We start from the raw sequence: 21,569 nt of genomic DNA, 5'->3' as shown, positions 1-21,569 counted from the left end.
TCAGCAAATGATTCCATTTTTTTTGTGTATGTGTGTGTGTGTGTATATATACACACACACTACCGTTCAAAAGTTTGGGGTCACTTTGAAATGTCCTTATTTTTGAAAGAAAAGCACTGTTCTTTTCAATGAAGATCACTTTAAACTAATCAGAAATCCACTCTATACATTGCTAATGTGGTAAATGACTATTCTAGCTGCAAATGTCTGGTTTTTGGTGCAATATCTCCATAGGTGTATAGAGGCCCATTTCCAGCAACTCTCACTCCAGTGTTCTAATGGTACAATGTGTTTGCTCATTGCCTCAGAAGGCTAATGGATGATTAGAAAACCCTTGTACAATCATGTTAGCACAGCTGAAAACAGTTGAGCTCTTTAGAGAAGCTATAAAACTGACCTTCCTTTGAGCAGATTGAGTTTCTGGAGCATCACATTTGTGGGGTCGATTAAATGCTCAAAATGGCCAGAAAAATGTCTTGACTATATTTTCTATCCATTTTACAACTTATGGTGGTAAATAAAAGTGTGACTTTTCATGGAAAACACAAAATTGTCTAGGTGACCCCAAACTTTTGAACGGTAGTGTGTATACATGTTATTTCACCTCCCTCACTGCCATCACCAGGAACTACCTGCAGGCCAGGACAATGAGAACATTTTAACATAGCCTATGGAAATCCAAAGTTTACACATTATCATCACGCACAGAAATTGCAAAACTAGTTTTAAAACCGCTAAGTTCCAACTGTTAAACATAGCGAGAGGCTGGGCTACGTGTGTGTGTGTGTGTGTGTAAAGTGTAAACCAGTGCATCCTGACTTTCTAACTATGCCTGTGTGTTGCGTGAGCGGCAGTCAGTCAACAACTCTTCGCAAAGTTTCCTTATGAAACAATATGATCGCTGAAATTATGGCAGGGAACGCCAGATTAAACATTAAAACTGCCTTCTGAGCACTGTATCTACAGGCTGCCACCGAAAGAAGGAGGCTACCAGAAAGGCATCTCTACTCCGTACGATTTTACTTTCACTACGACATTACTTTGAACAGACTATCAAAAAATTGCAAGGTGATATGATAAAGTAAGGCACAGTTTACTTACAATCGTGTTTTTTTTTTTTTTTTGAAAAAAACGATGCAATCGTTTTCTGCCTTTTGGCACCCTTCATCATGCCGTGTTGGGGTCCTGAACTAGGAGGCGCTGTCCCCGATATGCCTGTCAAACTTGTGGGTAACCATAGCAACCAAGCTCGAGCTCGCAACCCGTGCAGTCTGCACAGTTGCAACTATGTCTGTACTGCTGTGCACCTCAATAAACCGAATGGTAATTAGTCTTTTGATTTTTCCGTGAGGTTTGCCTTATGCAAAGAAAGACAGCATAGACGTTTTTTCCTCCCTATAAGTGTGGGGGGGGACCGAACGAGGTGAATTTAAATCTGGGTGGGACGAATCCCCCCCATCCCCCCCTCTATCTGCGCCCGTGTCCTGCTGGAAGATCCAATGACGACCCAGTTTTAGTTTCCTGTCAGAGGAGCCAGATTCTGATTTAAAATGTCCTGGTGTTTCATGGAGTCCATGATGCCATGGACCCTAACAAGCTTTCAGGGCCTTTGGAGGAAAAACAGCCCCAAACATCACAGAACCTCCACCATATTTGACACTTGGGATCGGGTTCTTTTCATTATCGCCATCCTTCTTTTTACACCAAACCCACCGTGAGTGTTTATTGCCAAAAAGCTCCGTTTTTGTTCCATCAGACCAGAGAGCACAGTTCCCGTCAAAGTTGTGGTAGCGTTTCGCAGACTTCAGGAGCTTACGTTTGTGGTTAACTGACAGAAAAGGTTGTTTCTGGAAACTTCCAAATAATCTGTTGGCATGGACGTGGAGTCTGATGGGGGGTTTGGAGACTCGGAAACCCCAAGATTTTATTTTTTCTTGTAATTCACCAGCAGTAATCTTTGGGGTTTTTTTTATTTGCCTCTCTTACCCTCCTTCTCACTAGACGTGTGGACAAAATAAACTTGGCTCCTCTTCCAGGTGAGTTAGTAACAGTTCCAGCTGGTGTCCACTTTTTAATTATTGCCCTAACAGTAGAAATGGACATTTTCATACAGGTGTGTGTGTGTGAGAGAGTGTGAGGGGTTTTCCTCGCTGCTCTGTTTATGCAAAGTCAACATTGCTTTTTTCACACAGCATGGATAAATACAGCCATCTCTGTGCTTTTACCACACACACACACACACACACACACACACACTTAAAGCCTTGTGTGTGAACATATAGACTGTGTGTGTGTGTGTATCTACTGCCTGTATAGCTCTTTACACTGTATGTGTTGAACACACGGTACTGTGCACTGATCTCATTATTCAGTCCTCATCATTCCCAGTGGAATTCCGGAGCTCTCCGTGTTGTGGAATTCCTCACGCTTCAGCAACTTCCAGTCAGTTTATTATTCCATAAAGAGACAACTGTGAAACACAAACACTTTAACACAGTCCCTAATAACACTTTTACACCAAACACTAACACACCAGTGTGTGTGTATGCGCATGTACATTTATAAAATAACCCTAAGGCTACATCCACACGACAACGGCAACGAGATTTTTTTTAGCGGGTAAAAAAAATATCGCGTCCACATGGGCAACGGATCAGTAAAATATCAGGTCCATATGGCAACGCAACGCTTGCTGAAAACGATGCAATACACATGCCACACCTCTACGTGCGCTGTAAGACGGTCCCATCGGAGACACCAGAACAATAGAAGAAGTAGACGCATGCGCATAAACCCCTTCTTCTACCCGGCGTGATGACTTGTTCTAGTCATGTGGTTGTGACGTCATCGTAAACAAATCCGTTCTACTCATCCAGACGACTTCGCAACGGCGCCGTTGCCAGATTTTTCCACTCTGGAAACCGTTCTCAAAAAATATCGTTTTGGGGCACCCAAAACGCCGGTGCCGTGTGGACGCCAAGCCGAAACGATAAAAAATTTTATCAGATTCACCTGAATCCGTTGCCATGTGGACAGGGCCTAAAAGCAGTTCATATTAAACTGTAAGAAGAGAAAAAGAAAGGTGAAAGAAATGAAGGAAGGAAGGATGCAAAGAAGGCAGGAAGGGTGCAAGAACCAAGAAGGAAAAAGAAATGACGGGAGCAAGGAAAGAAAGGAAGGAAGCAGGGGCTAAGAAGGAAGGATACAAAGGAAGGAAGGAAGAAGGAAAGAAAAATGGGGGCAAAATAAACTCCAGTCCTCTTCCAGGTGAGTGTGTAACAGTTCCAGTTAGCGCCCACTTTTTTTTAAATTTTTGCCCTAACAGTAGAAATGAACATTTTTCAGCCGAGTAGTCATTTTTTTATAACCATTCCCTGACTTATGAAGGTCAACACACTTCTCCCTCATTGGGTTTGTGTGTCTCTTATCTTCCCCACGTTAATGTTGAGGGAATTTGTTCTCTGTGTCACCTCATATTTGTTCCCCAGTTAATCAGGAAGTCATGGATTACAGCTTGAAAGTTCCTACACACTCCAATCAACTCAAACATGTACAATTTAAATGGAAACATGGTTCAGGTACATGGTGTTCACTATCGTTTCCGGGGTACCAATAATAGTGGCACATGTGTTTTTGTTGAAAATGATTTATTTTTTGATGAGGGATTTTGTTTTTCTCTGAATAAATGTTAGTTAAAGGTTTTTCTAATTTTTTCAGTGTGAAATGAAGCGACTTCACCAAAAGGTGGATTTTTTTAAAAAACCCTTTTTACTCAACTTTACAAAGGGTGTCAATAATTGTGGAGGGCAGTGTATATACCCTATGTAGTGCAGTCGATAGGATACCGGTATGAGCGGATGCTGTGTTAGGCCTGTTATATGAGGCTCTATTAAAGGAACAGTCCACCGTACTTCCATAATGAAATATGCTCTTATCTGAATTGAGACGAGCTGCTCCGTACCTGTCCGAGCTTTGCGCGACCTCCCAGTCAGTCAGATGCGCTGTCACTCCTGTTAGCAATGTAGCTAGGCTCAGCATGGCCAATGGTATTTTTTGGGGCTGTAGTTAGATGCGACCAAACTCTTCCACGTTCTTCCTGTTTACATAGGTTTATATGACCAGTGATATGAAACAAGTTCAGTTACACAAATTGAAACGTAGCGATTTTCTATGCTATGGAAAGTCCGCACTATAATGACAGGCGTATTAACACCTTCTGCGCGCTTCGACAGCGCATTGATATCTGAGCTCCGTATCAATGCGCTGCCGAAGCGCGCAGAAGGTGTTAGTACGCCTGTCATTATAGTGCAGACTTTCCATAGCATAGAAAATCGCTACGTTTCAATTTGTGTAACTGAACTTGTTTCATATCACTGGTCATATAAACCTATGTAAACAGGAAAAACGCGGAAGAGTTTGGTCGCATCTAACTACAGCCCCAAAAAATACCATTGGCCATGCTGAGCCTAGCTACATTGCTAACAGGAGTGACAGCGCGTCTGACTGACTGGGAGGTCGCGCAAAGCTCGGAGAGGTACGGAGCAGCTCGTCTCAATTCAGATAAGAGCATATTTCATTATGGAAGTACGGTGGACTGTTCCTTTAAGGGTAATTTAGTGTGTGTGTGTGTGTGGTTGGTTGGTCTTATTTACTGAGCAACTTGTGTGGTTTAAAGACACTGTGTGACTCAACAGTTTATACCACACAGACACGTGCACACAATTATGCTTTTGACAGTGAAGTGACAGACATACAGTGGTGCTTGAAAGTTTGTGAACCCTTTAGAATTTTCTATATTTCTGCATAAATATGACCTAAAACATCATCAGATTTTCACACAAGTCCTAAAAGTAGATAAAGAGAACCCAGTTAAACAAATGAGACAAAAATATTATACTTGGTCATTTATTTATTGAGGAAAATGATCCAATATTACATATCTGTGAGTGGCAAAAGTTTGTGAACCTCTAGGATTAGCAGTTAATCTGAAGGTGAAATTAGAGTCGGGTGTTTTCCATCAATGGGATGACAATCAGGTGTGAGTGGGCACCCTGTTTTATTTAAAGAACAGGGATCTATCAAAGTCTGATCTTCACAACACATGTTTGTGGAAGTGTATCATGGCATGAACAAAGGAGATTTCTGAGGACCTCAGAAAAAGCGTTGTTGATGCTCATCAGGCTGGAAAAGGTTACAAAACCATCTCTAAAGAGTTTGGACTCCACCAATCCACAGTCAGACGGATTGTGTACAAATGGAGGAGATTCAAGACCATTGTTACCCTCCCTAGGAGTGGTTGACCAACAAAGATCACTCCAAGAGCAAGGCGTGTAATAGTCGGCGAGGTCACAAAAGACCCCAGGGTAACTTCTAAGCAACTGAAGGCCTCTCTCACATTGGCTAATGTTAATATTTGTGAGTCCACCATCAGGAGAACACTGAACAACAATGGTGTGCATGGCAGGGTTGCAAGGAGAAAGCCAGTGCTCTCCAAAAAGAACATTGCTGCTCGTCTGCAGTTTGCTAAAGATCACGTGGACAAGCCAGAAGGCTATTGGAAAAATTTTGTGGATGGATGAGAACAAAATAGAACTTTTTGGTTTAAATGAGAAGCGTTATGTTTGGAGAAAGGAAAACACTGCATTCCAGCATAAGAACCTTATCCCATCTGTGAAACATAGTGGTGGTAGTGTCATGGTTTGGGCCTGTTTTGCTGCATCTGGGCCAGGACGGCTTGCCATCATTGATGGAACAATGAATTCTGAATTATACCAGTGAATTCTAAAGGAAAATGTCAGGACATCTGTCCATGAACTGAATCTCAAGAGAAGGTGGGTCATGCAGCAAGACAACGACCCTAAGCACACAAGTCGCTCTCCTAAAGAATGGTTAAAGAAGAATAAAGTGAATGTTTTGGAATGGCCAAGTCAAAGTCCTGACCTTAATCCGATGGAAATGTTGTGGAAGGACCTGAAGCGAGCAGTTCATGTGAGGAAACCCACCAACATCCCAGAGTTGAAGCTGTTCTGTACGGAGGAACGGGCTAAAATTCCTCCAAGCCGGTGTGCAGGACTGATCAACAGTTACCGCAAACGTTTAGTTGCAGTTATTGCTGCACAAGGGGGTCACACCAGCTACTGAAAGCAAAGGTTCACATACTTTTGCCACTTACAGATATGTAATATTGGATCATTTTCCTCAATAAATAAATGACCAAGTATAATATTTTTGTCTCATTTGTTTAACTGGGTTCTCTTTATCTACTTTTAGGACTTGTGTGAAAATCTGATGATGTTTTAGGTCATATTTATGCAGAAATATAGAAAATTTCTAAAGGGTTCACAAACTTCCAAGCACCACTGTATGTACAAATGCAAACCTGATTTGCATCTCACACGCCTGATCTTCATCTCGCGCACCTGATCATCATCTCGCGCACCTGATTTACACCACACAAGCATGATTTATAACTCACACACCTGATTTACACCACGCACGCCTGATTTACACCATACGAGCATGATTTATAACTCACACACCTGATTTACACCACGTGCACCTGATTTACACCACGCATGCTTGATTTATAACTCACACACCTGATTTACACCACGCGCCCCTGATTTACACCACACGAAGCATGATTTATAACTCACACACCTGATTTACACCACGCATGCTTGATTTACACCACACGAGCATGATTTATAACTCACACACCTGATTTACACCACGCATGCTTGATTTACACCACACGAGCATGATTTATAACTCACACACCTGATTTACACCACGCAAACATGATTTATAACTCACACACATGATTTACATCTTACATGCCTGACCTGCATCTCACACACCTTATCTGCATCTTGCACACCTGATTTACACCACACAAACATGATTTATAACTCACACACCTGATTTACACCATGCACACCTGATTTATACCACACAAACATGATTTATAATTCACACACCTGATTTACACCATGCACGCCTGATGTACACCACACTCGCCTTATTTACACCACACATACCTGATTTGTATCTCACACACCTGATTTACATCTTGCATGCCTGATCTTATTCTCACACACCTTATCTGCATCTTGCACACCTGATTTACACCACACAAACATGCTTTATAACTCACACACCTGATTTATACCATGCACGTCTGATTTACACCATGCACACCTGATTTACACCACGCGCACCTGATTTACACCACACAGACCTGATTTACATTTCACAAACATGATTTATACCTCACATGCTTGATTTGCATCTCGCGCACACTTGATTTACACCATACACAACACACAAACATGATTTATACCACACACAACTGGTTCACACCACACAAACCTGATTTGCATCCCACACACCCAATTTACACCCCACAAACTGAATTTACACCACACACACCTGACTTACACCAGTGCAAGTCAGGGAATACCAGTACCATAGTACCATTTAAAAGAAAATAATAAAAAAAAAACAAGTAGCAAAATGCTAATTTAAGTGCTCTGAGATGAGGTAGGTCTGAAGACAGTTAGTGACTCAGTTTTTCAGACATCTAGGGTGCTAGAACAGAGAAGTCTTGATACATGCCTTCCTTGTACCCTGAGGGTTGGTGGGTCGAGTCGAGTAGTGCGAGAGGATTGGAGGTAGTGTAGTGTAGTGCAGTGTGGTGGGGTATGATCAGAGCTTTAAGGTAGGTGAGGACTGGTCCATCAGTGTTTTAAATCTAATGTGGGCAGTTACAGGAAGCCACACCTGGGGGATGTATAACAGCGGGGTAGTCTTGGAGAACTTGTGGAGCTCGAAAGCAAGTCATGCAGCGGCATTCTGGATGAGTTGCAGAAGTTGAATGATGCATCCGCACACAGGCAGACCTGCCAGGAGCAAGTTGCAGTAGTCCAGTCTTGAAATGACAAGAGACTCAACAAGCACCTGAGTGGCCACTGTCAGTAGAAATCCTTGACTGAGGCAAGAAGGAAAGTTGAATGTCCATGGTTGCCCCAAAGTTACATGACAGATGGTGAGATCAGCTTTGTCCAGGGAGATTGAGATCTTGACATGAGGATGCATCTCCAGGGATGCACAGAAGCTCAGACTTGCTGGGATTTAGTTTCACGTGGTAAGCTGCCAAGCATGCTGAGATCTGTGTAGAAACACGAGTAGCTGATGGAGGAGAGGTGACAATGAATTGAATGTCATCAGCATAGCAATGGCATGAAAACCCTTGTGAGAATATGACCTCACTGACAGAACAGGTATAGAGGGAGAGGACCAAGTACTGAGCCTTGTAAGAAACCAGTGGAGGGTCTGCATGGAGCAGATGTGGAAGGTAGGAAGCATACTGAAGGAAAGAAAAGGCATACTACTACTTCTTTTGGCTGCTCCCATTAGGGATCACCACAGTCGATCTGTTCCGCATATTTGATTTGGTGTAGGTTTTACACCGGATGTCCTTCCTGACACAGCCCTCCCCAATCTATCCAGGATTGGGACTGGCACGAAGTATGCATTGGCTTGTGCAAGCCCAGTGGCTGGGTGTTTTTACCCAATCTGCATGTCTTTTTTGAACTGTGGGGGAAACCAGAGCACCCAGAGGAAATCCAAACATATACAGGGAGAACATGCAAGCTCCATGCAGAAAGATCCCTGTTGGCCGTGAAGTTCGAACCAGGAACCTTCTTGCTGTGAGGCATCAGTACTAACCACTACCCCATCCTGCTGCCCTTAAAGAAAGGGCATACTCAGCAAGGAAGGAAGGAAGGAAACTGAAGGAAGCAAACTGAAGGAAGGAAGGAAGCAAACCGGAGGAAAGAAGGAAGCAAGCAAGCTGAAGGAAGGAATGAAGGAAGGAAACAACCTGAAGCAAAGAAAGAAAGAAGGAAGGAAACTGATGGAAGGAAAGGAAGAAGGAAGGAGAAGGAAGGAAAGAAAGAAAAAAGGAAGGAAAGAGAAAATGAAGAAAGAAGAAAGGAAGGAAAGAGAAAAAAAGAAAGGAGAAAGGAAAGACGGAAGCAAACTGGAGAAAGGAAAGACGGAAGCAAACTGGAGAAAGGAAAGACGGAAGCAAACTGGAGAAAGGAAAGACGGAAGCAAACTGGAGAAAGGAAAGACGGAAGCAAACTGGAGAAAGGAAAGACGGAAGCAAACTGAAGGAAGGAAAGAGAAAAAACAAAGGAAGGGAAGGAAGAAGGGGAAAAGGAAGGAAGGAAGGTAGCAAAGTGAAGGATAGAAGGAAGGATGGAAAGAAAGAAGCAAGCAAACTGAAGGAAGGAAAGAAGCGGAAGGAAGGAAGCAAGCAAACGGAAGGAAGGAAGCAATCGGAAGGAAGGAAGGAAGGAAGGAAGGAAGGAAGGAAGGAAGTATAATGAAGGGAAGAACAAAGAAACAAAGGAAGGAAATGCATGGACAGAACCAGACTCAAGGAAGGGAGAAAGAAAACAGAAGGAATTTTAAAAAAAATGGAAGGATGTGGAAGAAGAAAGAGTAAATGGTGGAATAAAAAAGAGAGAAAGGAATGAAGGACACAAGCAAGGATTATTGGTATTAAAAGAAATGAAGGAAGGAATGGAATACTACAGTGGAAACGATAATGAATCCAACAGCACTGTGGTCTAAGAGCAATATTGTCTCTTTCTCACGTTGTCTATGTTCTATAAGGGATTTCAGAAACTACGTTGTTTATATCTCAGATGGAATTTGCAACCGTTTAGTGTTTTGATGTTATGAAATGCGGATGAAAAGGAAAGAAAAATAAAAACATGTCTAGCTGGTCAGATGACATGACTATTAATCAAGCAGCTCGTTCTAAATCGAAACTGTAATTCTACATCAATGTGACCACAGAAATTACCACATGCTTGATCTGTTTTGATGCTAGTGCAGTCTAAATATTATCTAATATCTATCTCTACTTTACACAAGATCTGTCAACTGTTTGGTTTTTTTTGCCTTGCACAAACATCTCTGATGGCACTTTAAGATTCCATAAAAGCATTCGAAGACTAATCGCTACAGTCACACTACAGCTCGCAATACTTTGCGATGGCTTATCGATGAAAAATGAGGCGTTTGGTGGTGATGCATGGCAATGCTTCCCCGAGCTTCGGGAAGTATTCCCAAATCCATCTATGAGTATTTGCTGCTTAGTTTGCCGACAAACATTGCTACCAAATTTCAGTGCATGGGTTGAAATTTTTCGCTAAGTTTTTGGCCACTCATGAGGCTGAGACACACCAAAACACAACTCACGAAACTCAAAGAACATTCGCGGTGCATCGCACGATTGGTGGCAATGCTGCCAATTTTTCTTCGCCAAGTATTCGCAAACCCGTCACGAGCTGCAGTGACCAGGGTCTAACGGTTAATACGTCTCCACTGTGGAAAGACAAGGTAGATCTAGCATCCAATCAAGACTTTCACTTTACCATAGTGAGCTTTTGCAAGTGTCTTCCAGGACTCACTGTACACCAGTCTGAACCAAAATCTACCATCAGATCTTCATCAGAATGTGAGAAAAGCGGCTGGAGAGAAAATGTAGCCCTTTTTTTGCCTTCCAAATAAGATGGACTTAATAACATCAGTGCATAATCCTGGTGTTTTAGGAATAAACACTGTGCGTTGTATCGTAGGAAAATAATCATGAGTGGTGTAATGTGATAAAGCTGAGTTACTGTTACCACCCAAACGCTGATTATTTTATTATATTTACAACAGTGTTTATTCCTTTATACTACGATAGCAAATTCTGAATGATTATGGTAAGGAACTCCTGCAATTACTGTTTAATCCATTAATAGTTAAATTCAGGGGCAGCACGGTGGTGTAGTGATTAGCACTGTTGCCTCACAGCAAGAAGGTTCGAGCCAGGTGGTCGACAGGGGCCTTTCTGTGTGGAGTGGAGTTTGCATGTCCTCCCCGTGTCTGCGTGGGTTTCCTCCGGGTGCTCTGGTTTCCCCCACAGTCCAAAGACATGCAAATTAGGCTAATTGGTAGCTCTGAATTGACCGTGAGTGTGAATGGAGCACTTGCATGTGATGTCACAGCCGATCCAGATTGTGACAGACGCCATCTTGTCGGTCAAACGCCATATTTCGGCCTTCTACTTCTACTTCTGGTTCTACTTCTGCTTCTACTTCTACCTTTTCTTCTGGAAAAACCTACTATATACAATTCTACTACAATGGCTGCGGCTACAAGCTCTCCCTACCTGTGCACGTTTTTTATGTTTTTTGTGTGTATTTTTGCGTGTTGTTCGTCTGTACCGGACTTCAATATCCACTACAACTGTATGGACTTACTGGACATTGGTTTCCAGCAGAAAATGACGGTTTGTAGCGATTTCCATCGCATGCACAACATTCCGGACGAGAAAAAAAAACATTCCGGACGAGATAGCGTGACCAGCGGGGTCTCCGTGGATTGTTATTGGAAGCAAAGCGAAGGAGGCGGCGCCGGGAGAGGAAGCAAAAGCGAGGCTGCAGAGCCGGCCTGTTGACTAAGCTCAGAAAACAGCCACTCAAATCTCCACTGCTAAGCCTCTACCTCTCCAATGCCAGATCCATGGTAAACAAGACGGACAATTTGGAATTACAGCTGGAATTACCTTATTCTGTTCTATAATCCGCTGGTCAGTGCTATACTCAATACTTAAGTGACTTACCCGTCCAGTGAGGATCATTTTCTTGTTTACAAGATGCCACATTTGAGTCGCTGACAAATCCTGAATTTCTGTAAAGATAACTGTCCAGAGATTTATAAGCACGCAGTGCTTCTCCACTGAACAGCGAGGGAAAGTTGATGAGGGAATTATACATGTCCGGGTATTCCACCTCTGGCAGTTCAACATCCACTGACACGGTCGTGAAAACTCCGTCCGGTAAGCCATAAGGGTCACTAATCTGTAGATCGTTTATTTTAGACATATATCTAGTTATCTGTTCATTAGAAAAATGAGCCGTGTAGTCCGTTGGTTGAAATTGATCCATTCTGTACATGAGTGCAGCAGTATTCAGCTGTGCTGTTGACCGACAAGATGGCGGTTGTGTACTTTCCGGTCACGTGACTGCAAGATCTCTATAGTTGTTTGTCTCTTTGTGTTAGCCCTGCAATGATCTGGCGACTTGTCCAGGGTGTACCCCACCTCTCGCCCATAGTCAGCTGGGATAGGCTCCAGCTTGCACGCAACCCTGCACACGATAAGCGGTTATAGATAATGGATGGATGGATAGTTACATTCAGTGTTTGGGAAACAACTTGGTTCCTGTTCTCTTACGTAATAGCAGCTGTAAACAGTCGTTCCTGCTTTTCTCTCTTGAAGTTATTAAAGCCCCTTTTACACACACCCCTTTTCCACCAAAGCAGTTCCAGGGCTGGTTCGGGGCCAGTGCTTAGTTTGGAACCGGGTTTTGTTTCCACTGATGAACTGGCTCTGGGGCCAGAAAAACCGGTTCCAGGCTAGCACCGACTCTCTGCTGGGCCAGAGGAAAGAACTGCTTACGTCAGCGGGGGGGTGGAGTTGTTAAGACCAACAACAATAACAAGACCGCGAAAGTTCGCCATTTTTAAGCGACGAGAAGCAGCAGCTGTACAAACGCGAAGTCATCCATTATTATTATTGTTGTTGTTGCTGCTGTTTCTTCCATGTTGTTTTTGCTTCGATATTCGCGCCAAGGTTTATGCAAACGTAGCGACATAACTGACGTATACAGCGACGTAACTGACATAATGACGTGGCTTCCCTTAGCACCGCAAGCTATGGAAAAGCAAACTGGTTCTCGGCTGGCTCGCAAGTTGAACGAGTTGTGAACCAGCACCAGCACTGGCCCCGAACCAGCCCTGGAACTGATTTGGTGGAAAAGGGGTAACAGAGATCCCACCATTGAGTACTCATGTTTTTGGTTTTCCGTTTTTCTTTTTGTGTTTGTATTGTTTGAATGTTCTTTGTTTGAATGTTTTGTCTGCCGGTTGTGCTGTAGCTCCAGACCCAGTTTTGGGTGTTGGTTTCCTTCAGGCCTTGCTCTGCTATGGGTAATGCCTTGCTGCTCTCTTTAACATCAGGGTTGTCCAGTGCCCTGTGTGGTGGTGTTTCTGTGCTCGCTTTGTGAATCCACGGCACGGTGCTCTGCGCGATGTTGCCTGGTGGCGTTGTAGTGTGGGACATACCCTCATGTGCCTTTTGGTGGGATTGTGGGCAGCTATCCCACTGGAATTACATCCTGATCCTCTTTTGGTGGATTTTTTTTTTCTCTTCAAAGCGACCTTGGGTGTGTGAAAGGCACAATATAAGTTCAACTTTTTATTATTATTATTGTTTACTATATTGCTGTTAAAAAAACCCTCAATATGCCACCTTTTGGTTGTTTCCACTGAACCATAAGAAAAAAAAAGTCAACATGAAGACGCAGCAACGTACGTTTTTAGATAGTATTCCTCTGTTCCAGAACCAGAGGTGTGACGTGTAACACAATGGTGCGTCAGCGTCTGGTGTGATGTATAGCATACTACACATTGTAAATACAAATACCACAAGCATACCAGCGTTGCTTTCAAAACAATAACGGCTGGTGAACCGAGTGTTGAGATGCTTTTGCTAGCTGTGCACATTTATAGCACTCATCAAATGTATGCAGATTTGCCGAGCATCTTGTTTGTGCGATCAGAAATATGTTGGAAGAGAAAAGGGAAGCGATTCAAGGCAGAAAGTCGCATGGACCTTAGATGCCGTAGATAGAGACATTTGAATGTCGCACCCCTGTTCCACAATGTCGGCTGGACCTTTTACATAGACATTGATCCCGAGTCTGTTAGTACCAATCGTTCCAGCTCAGAAGCAGAACACCACAGACCCTCCATTCCGTATTTGGACCTTTTACACAGAACACAAGGTGGAAAAAATTCCCATCTTGAACAGGCTGTGTTGAAGGGGCTAAAGTCAGAAGGAAAATGTAGCTCGCGTTGTTACAAACTCCACTGTCCTCATCGTCAGCTGTCCATCGCTAGCGATGATGACCACTTCATTACGATGCGCAGAAACACAGATGGGCCGTGAGGCCCACACCAGACTTATTCTCCTCTCCTAACGAAGCGCCTTGCACGCTAAGGTAAGACAATATCATGGCCCCATCGTGTTGTCTCTCTGAACCTCCAGACCTGATGCCAAGTGGTGCACAAAAGTGCAACAGACCTGACAGGTATGGAAGTTGCCCCGCAGTGACAACTGACTTGCCAAGTGATGCCATCCGTTGGCCATTTGAGTGGCTCTTCCGCATGCCATCTGGTGGTGTGCCATTGACCCTGTTGGGTTCATCTGTCACATTGCACCGAAAAGCGCCCTGCTGCCAGCGCCTTATGGGTGATGTACTGTTTAACCCATAGCTGGAACCCAGGCAGGTGCTACCACTCCAGGTTAGAGCAGACCTGGGAGCAATGGTGATTAAGGGGTAACTCCACTTTCCCCAAAACTCAAGTCCTCCTGGAAAAGAAACAGAAAGAAAGCGACAAAAAGAAAGCTGGAAGTAAAAAAGGATTAACAATATTTTAGTGTAAATACGCGGGTGATTATCGGTAATCACATGTTCTGATTGGTTGAGGAACTCTGACTATTTCTTGATAATCACCTCAAGCGACTCAGCAAAATGGCGGCCAATCGCTTTGTCACCGTGAAGAAGAATTACAAATGAAAGAAAATGCTGTTCCAAAAAGCACTAAAGATTCTCTGAAGTAGCATTCTGACCAATCAGAATCCAGAACTCAACAGCGCGGAGTTTTCGACAGGTTTTGCAACATGTTTTAATTTCAGAGCATTTGTAGTTTTAGTGTTTAAGCACCAGGTTAGCCACATTTAAACATATACTTTAGACACCACAGTTTCTTCAGGAAGATACCCGAGTGTAATATCAGAGCTATTCCCTGTGACTGTAGAATCTGTTAGTCTTCCATACGAACATTTCCCTTTCACTTGTCACGTCTTGACTAAAACCCGAGGAAGCCCGATTTCTAATCGGTGTGTTGGGATTGAGCTCCAGCGCTGTGTGAAGTCATAACTGACTCACCAGCAGTCCTGATCCTCTAATCTTCAAGGTTGTGCTCCAGCGCTGCGGTTCACCCACGCACCACACAGGACGGGTGGTGCGCTTTGAAGCCTCGCTGATGGAAATCGCCTCCTGTGTGGATCCTGGGTCGGTGTGTCCAGCCAAACTAATGAGACCAATTACAGCTGTGAAAGGAAAAGCTGATCTTGAATCAGTGTTCTAGTGGATCCCTGAGACTTTGAAGCCTTTACGAGCAGCTGGAAATGGCTACTAGGTAGAGCTTGACCTTTAACTAACCCCATTGTTCTCTCTGATCTTTTGATCATCATCCAAATGACCCAGTTTACCTTTAAACGCTTCGCTTCACTTCTCTCAAATGATGATTCCAGTTGTACAGATTTGAGGTTTTTTTTAAATGTTTTCTGTTTTCTATAAACGGAGACTCTGTCAGTGCTTCTGTATAAAACTGATTTGGGGTGGGGCTACATATGAGCTCAGTCAGTGATGTCACGGAAAAAGCGTTAGATCTTTGAACTAATCACATCTAAGATTAAAGGATTCAGTGATGATGTCTAGGATTAGACTGAAAACTGGACACTTTCAGTGATAGGACCTGTGTACTATGCTAGCTAGCGAGTTAACATGAATAATGCTGTTGTACTCTGTAGTTAACGTGAATAATGCCGTTGTACTCCGTAGTTAACGTGAATAATGCCGCTGTACTTTGTAGTTAACGTGAATAATGCCGTTGTACTCCGTAGTTAACGTGAATAATGCCGTTGTACTCCGTAGTTAACGTGAATAATGCCGTTGTACTCCGTAGTTAACGTGAATAATGCCGTTGTACTCCGTAGTTAACGTGAATAATGCCGTTGTACTCCGTAGTTAACGTGAATAATGCCGCTGTACTCTGTAGTTAACGTGAATAATGCCGTTGTACTCCGTAGTTCACGTGAATAATGCCGTTGTACTCCGTAGTTAACGTGAATAATGCCGTTGTACTCCGTAGTTAACGTGAATAATGCCGTTGTACTCTGTAGTTAACGTGAATAATGCTGTTATACTCTGTAGTTAACGTGAATAATGCCGTCATACTCCGTAGTTAACGCGAATAATGCCGTCGTACTCTGTAGTTAACGCGAATAATGCCGTCGTACTCCGTAGTTAACGCGAATAATGCCGTCGTACTCTGTAGTTAACGCGAATAATGCCGTCGTACTCCGTAGTTAACGCGAATAATGCCGTCATACTCCGTAGTTAACGCGAATAATGCCGTCGTACTCCGTAGTTAACGCGAATAATGCTGTCGTACTCCGTAGTTAACACGAATAATGCCGCCGTACTCCGTAGTTAACGTGAATAATGCCGTCGTACTCCGTAGTTAACATGAATAATGCTGCTGATGAACGTACGGTAGTTCTGGTTTTCATGTTAACGGTATATTTTGACAGGTTGGGACACGTAAAAATTCAATGAGAAGAAAGATGAAGATTGACGTTATTTAGTTCCTTGGAACATTGTTTTAGCTCTGTTAGTTCTCTGGTGTTTTATCTGGTGTATGGGTTCGTTTGTGTATTGGTTGTTTGGTGTATTGTGTTTTTAGAATGGGTCTTTTGATGATTGGTGTGTGGGGACTTTGATGTTTAGATAATGTGTATTTGATGTTTGGTGCGTGGGTTCTTTCATGTTTTGATTATGGGTTCTTTGATGTTTGGTGCATGGGTCCTTTGATTTGATTAGGGGTTCTTTGATGTTTGGTGTGTGGGTTCTTTGATGTTTTGAATATGGGTTCCCTTGATGTTTCAATTTTGGGTTATTTTTTATGTTTTGGTATTTGGGTTCTTTGATGTTTTGATTATGGGTTCTTTGATTAAATTTTGGGTCCTTTGATGTTTGGTGTGTGGGTTATTTGATTATGGGTTCTTTGATGTTTTGATTTTGAGTTCTTTGATGTTTGGGTTCTTTGTTTCAGCTTTGGGATTTTTGATGTTTCAGTTATGGGTTCTTTGATGTTGGGTGCATGGGTTCTTTGATGTTTGCTGTGTGGGTTCTGTGATGGGCTCTTCTTTTTATGTTGGTCCTTTTGTTTATCGTTTGGTTTATTGTTTCTTTGTCTGTTTCTCATTTTTTGGTGTGTATGTTTGGGTTGGTGTTTTGGGGGTTTACATTGGGGTGGAGAATATAATAATATCCATATCATGATGTCACGCAATGATAGCGGAGCTCCCTGTGTGTAAAGAACAACGTCCGTGTACCACCACAGGGAGCCCAACTGTAAGGGTGAGGCAACGTATCTCATAAACACCTGACTAGAGGTCTGCGCGGGTCGGATTTTTCAGTCCCGCTCCCGCCCGCGCCCGCATTGTGCAGTCCCGCTCCCGCACGCGCCTGCAAAGAATTATGATTTTCAGTCCCGCTCCCGCCCGCGCCTGCCATATTTTGTCCCGCTCCCGCCCGCAAATCCTGCATGATGCAGACGTTCGTGTTATTTCTCAGAAAAGTTCTTGTCTTGACACAGCGTGATGGTGCCCCGCCCCCTACTTTGAGTGGATTTGAGCATAAATATCTACAGCTCACGTTTATTATTTACCTTGTTTCTGAATTCAGCATGTAGTGTCTCTAATAATAATAATTAGTGCTGTCAAGCGATTAAAACATTTAATCGCGAATCGCACATTTTTATCACATGAGAAACCATGTATGTAATTCTCTGACCAGCATAAACCAATGTAATTCTCTGATCAGCATAAAAAAGTGAATGGGCTTGCTTTGTACCAATGGTGTTTTTTTTTTTTTTTTTTTTTTTTTTTTTTTTTATTGCAAAGCAGAGCTAGTAAGAGAAGTGAATTGATTTACTGCTTGAGTTAGTCTACAACTCTAATCAGAGAGACAGGTTACACAGTGACGGTAGGCTTGACTCAATGCTATCCCAGAAATCCTTCCTGTAATATGCAAATTTGACCGCCTCTGATTGGACAGCCAAATTTGCATATTACAGGAAGGATTTCTGGGATAGCATTGAGTCAAGCCTACCGTCACTGTGTAACCTGTCTCTCTGATTAGAGTTGTAGACTAACGCAAGCAGTAAATCACTTCACTCATGGTTCTCTTGCTAGCTGGGTGTGAACTGCGAGTCATTAGAGTGATCAAAGGATTTCCCGTTAGGGTGATCAATGGCAAATTTAAGATGCCATTCCTCACTCAATCTGGCAATCTGACTCTCTCTGCAAATTTAGGCATCTTAAAATGTTATTAATGCCAAATAAAATATCCAGCACAAATTATATATGATAGACATAAATTAATAATTTATAAATTTTATTTCAAACACGTTTTTAGTTAGCGGGACTGCAGCTTGTCACCGCTCCCGCCCGCCCGCGCCGCATATGTGCTCTCCCGCTCCCGCCCGCGCGCACATATGTGCACTTCCGGTCCCGCCCGCGCCCGCAATGAGCTTTCAAAATTTGTCCCGCGCCGCACTGCTTTGCGGCAGGTCCCGTGGGACTCACGCGGGAGTGCAGGGCTCTACACCTGACCATCTGACAACGAAATCTGTATCTTTATTTCCATAAGATAGATGGGTTTTATCCAGTGCTTTATTTTTAATTTGCTTTTTACAAAATAACGTGGGATTATTTATTCACACATTTTACACTCCGAGAGCTCCGCTTTGAGGCAGTGCCTAATATATATATATATATATATATATATATATATATATATATATATATATATATATATATAAAATGTGTGTATATATGTGTGTGTGTTTTAGTGTGTCTTTTAATCAGTCAGTAAGCAGTTATTAGAGCTTGTTTGTGAATAATTTAAGATGACCTTTCATGAGGTAAAGGCCGTTGGATAGAAGTCATGGAAAATGATTTTACTAAAAAAAAATCAAACCTTGAAATGTATTTCTTGCCTGTCTCTCTGTTCTTCTACCGCGTCTCTCTAAAGCCTGAACCTGATGAATCAGAGAGTGAGAAGGAGGTAAAGCGTGCCTTGCTCTCTGTTATAATCATTAATGACTGTTGATGATTCGCTTTCACAACTCCTGGTTGAAGAAAGTCATCGTGCACTTTATAATTTACACTAATGCCAGTTCCTGTGAAACACCCAGAGCAATATCCTTCCTTCCATGATAATAATAGCTGTCCTGCGTTCTACACTGCAGGAGTTCCTTACCATAATGAACCCATAATTGCTGCTTTTACAAACAGCATCAACCTACACGGTGCTCATCGGTGTGTATTAATGATGTGATGCAAGACTTGTGCTGACGTGTCTAAGTTAAAAGTAAACCAATGACAGTCTGTTTGTTTGAGTTTTAAATTACACTTGAAAGCAGCAGTATGTTGCTGAGGTGGCTTTTATCATATAACTGTATTGAGAAGGCAAACAATTGGATATGAGATATAGTACCATGAATGGGTCCTCAAATCTCAATATAATGCTACCAGCACCATGCTTCACCAGGGTGATAAGCAGTGTTGGGTTTCTAGCATATGTTGTGCCAGGGTCAAAAGAACTTCAGTGATTTTTTTTTTCCCCCACATGTTCAGAGTCTCCAACCCCAAACAGAATGGCTCATCTTGCCAGTCTTTCCTAAAGTCCAGCATTGTGGAGTGTCCAGGCTGTCCTGTGAACAGCTTCCCCTGTCTGGTTGCTTCTCTTGACTGATCCCCTCTTTCATGATGTAGGTGTTTCACAGAAACGGGGGTGAATACTTATGCAAGGCACTGTCTCTGAGATGTTGTATGGTGCATCACAAATCTGAGATGGCGGATGACGTAAAATATATGGCCAAAAGTTTGTGGACATGTGACCATCACACCTGTTGAATGTTGTATTCCAGATTTGATCCAGCTCTTTGCTGCTATAACAGCTTCCACGTATCTGAGAAGATTTTACAATAGATTCTGGAAAATGGCTGTGGGCATTACACATTCAGCCACAAGTGTGTTAGTGAGGTAAGGCAATGATGTCAGGACAGGAGTATCATATATCTGAGATGGTGTGTGACGTATCTAAAAGGTTGCCTGACGTGCCCGAGATGGAGTGTGATGTATCCGAGACGGAGTGTGACGTACCTGAGTGTGGCAGCAGGGGCGTGGTCAAGCACCAGTCTGTGACAGGAGAGCGGAGTCAGGGAAGGTAAGTGGCAGAATCACTACACCTGATGGCAAGCGTGCAATGAATTGCTCCAGCACTACCTGGTCGATGATCCCCTCGGCGTCGCGGTTGTCGGCCCTCAACCACCGCCAGCAGGCGTCCCAGAGTTGCTGGCCAAACGCGAACGGCCGGCCGACTTCCTCCAAGCACAAAGCGCGGAAGCGCTGACGCTGCTGTTCAGGGGTGCGCCCCACACGCTGGAGGATGGCCCGGCGAAGGTCCGTGTAGGCCAGCCGGTGGTCGGTGGGGCGCTGTAGCGCGGCCAGCTGTGCCTCTCCCGTTAGCAGGGGGAGGAGGCGCGTCGTGCGCTGCTCCATCGGCCACCCTGAGGTCTCTGCGACTTGCTCAAAGACTGTGATGAATGCCTCGGGGTCGTCCTGCGGGCCCATCTTTGTTAGGGTGAGGGGGGACAGGCCCGCGGTGGGAGCGTTGGTGGACCCCGCCGACGCGAGGAGGTGCCGGAACGCCTGTCGATCTTCTTGTTGGGCCAACACCAGGGCCTCGAACCGCTGTTCTTGCTCCTTTTGGAGGGTGAGTAGCGCCTGGTGCTGGCTTTGCTGGGCCGTGGCGAGGGCGTGGACCAGTTCGGCGAACGGGGAGGACTCCATGGGGCTGTTAGGCTGCTGTGCTCCAGTGTCCCGGGTTTCGGCACCACTGTAACAGTTCTAACGAAGGGTGGAGCACAGAGGACGGCAGGACAGAGATCAGGTTTGCAAAATACAGCTTTTATTGCCACACTTTTCAGTGAAACATTAGTGACTTCACACAGACACCCACACAACCGGCATCTGGTTCGGGGAAGAGCTCCTCTGCTCTCTGCTCTCCCTCCTTATATAGGGCGCGGTCACTGGGAAGACACACACAAACACAGGTTAATTGACATCAGGTGTAGTGATTCTGCCACTTACCTTCCCTGACTCCGCCCTCCTGTCACAGACCGGCGCTTGACCACGCCCCCGCTGCCACACTGAGATGGTGTGTGACGTATCTACAAGGTTGCCCGACATATCCGGTATGGAGTGTGACGTATCTAAAATGTTGTACGACGTGTCCAGGATGGAGTATGACATACCTAAGATGGAGTACAATACATACTGTATGCAGTGGTTTTCCAGTCATTTCTTAAATTTCGGCATTTATTATGAAACATAAATGTAATATCTGTATGTATTTTTTTTGCGGTCCAAATTCTGCGCTCTGATTGGCTGGCGAGCAGGTCTGTATCCTACGGTACGGACCCCGGTTACGGACCCCTGGCGACTTGCTCGTTCACAACAACAAACATAGTAGAATTTTTTGTCAACATTTATCTTTTTTTTTTTTTTTTATAAGATTTATTTA

General features: G+C 43.7%; 2 protein-coding genes across 2 annotated transcripts in view; one reads left to right on the top strand and one right to left on the bottom strand.

Moving 5' to 3' along the window:
- The window catches only part of lhpp (phospholysine phosphohistidine inorganic pyrophosphate phosphatase), a 101,714-nt gene that overhangs the window by 32,909 nt on the left and 47,236 nt on the right, over positions 1-21,569 (top strand). The window lies entirely within an intron of this gene.
- Positions 7,536-21,053, bottom strand: LOC132897455 (uncharacterized). The gene is made up of 2 exons (XM_060938723.1): positions 20,147-21,053; positions 7,536-8,190 (listed from the first exon to the last, which is right to left on the bottom strand). The coding sequence occupies exon 1, from the start codon at positions 20,834-20,836 to the stop codon at positions 20,171-20,173; it is 666 nt and encodes a 221-aa protein (XP_060794706.1). The 5' UTR covers positions 20,837-21,053; the 3' UTR covers positions 7,536-8,190; positions 20,147-20,170.

Source organism: Neoarius graeffei, chromosome 14 (assembly GCF_027579695.1).
Source record: "Neoarius graeffei isolate fNeoGra1 chromosome 14, fNeoGra1.pri, whole genome shotgun sequence".
NCBI classification, from domain to species: Eukaryota; Metazoa; Chordata; class Actinopteri; order Siluriformes; family Ariidae; genus Neoarius; species Neoarius graeffei.
This window is presented reverse-complemented; position numbering and strand designations above follow the sequence as displayed.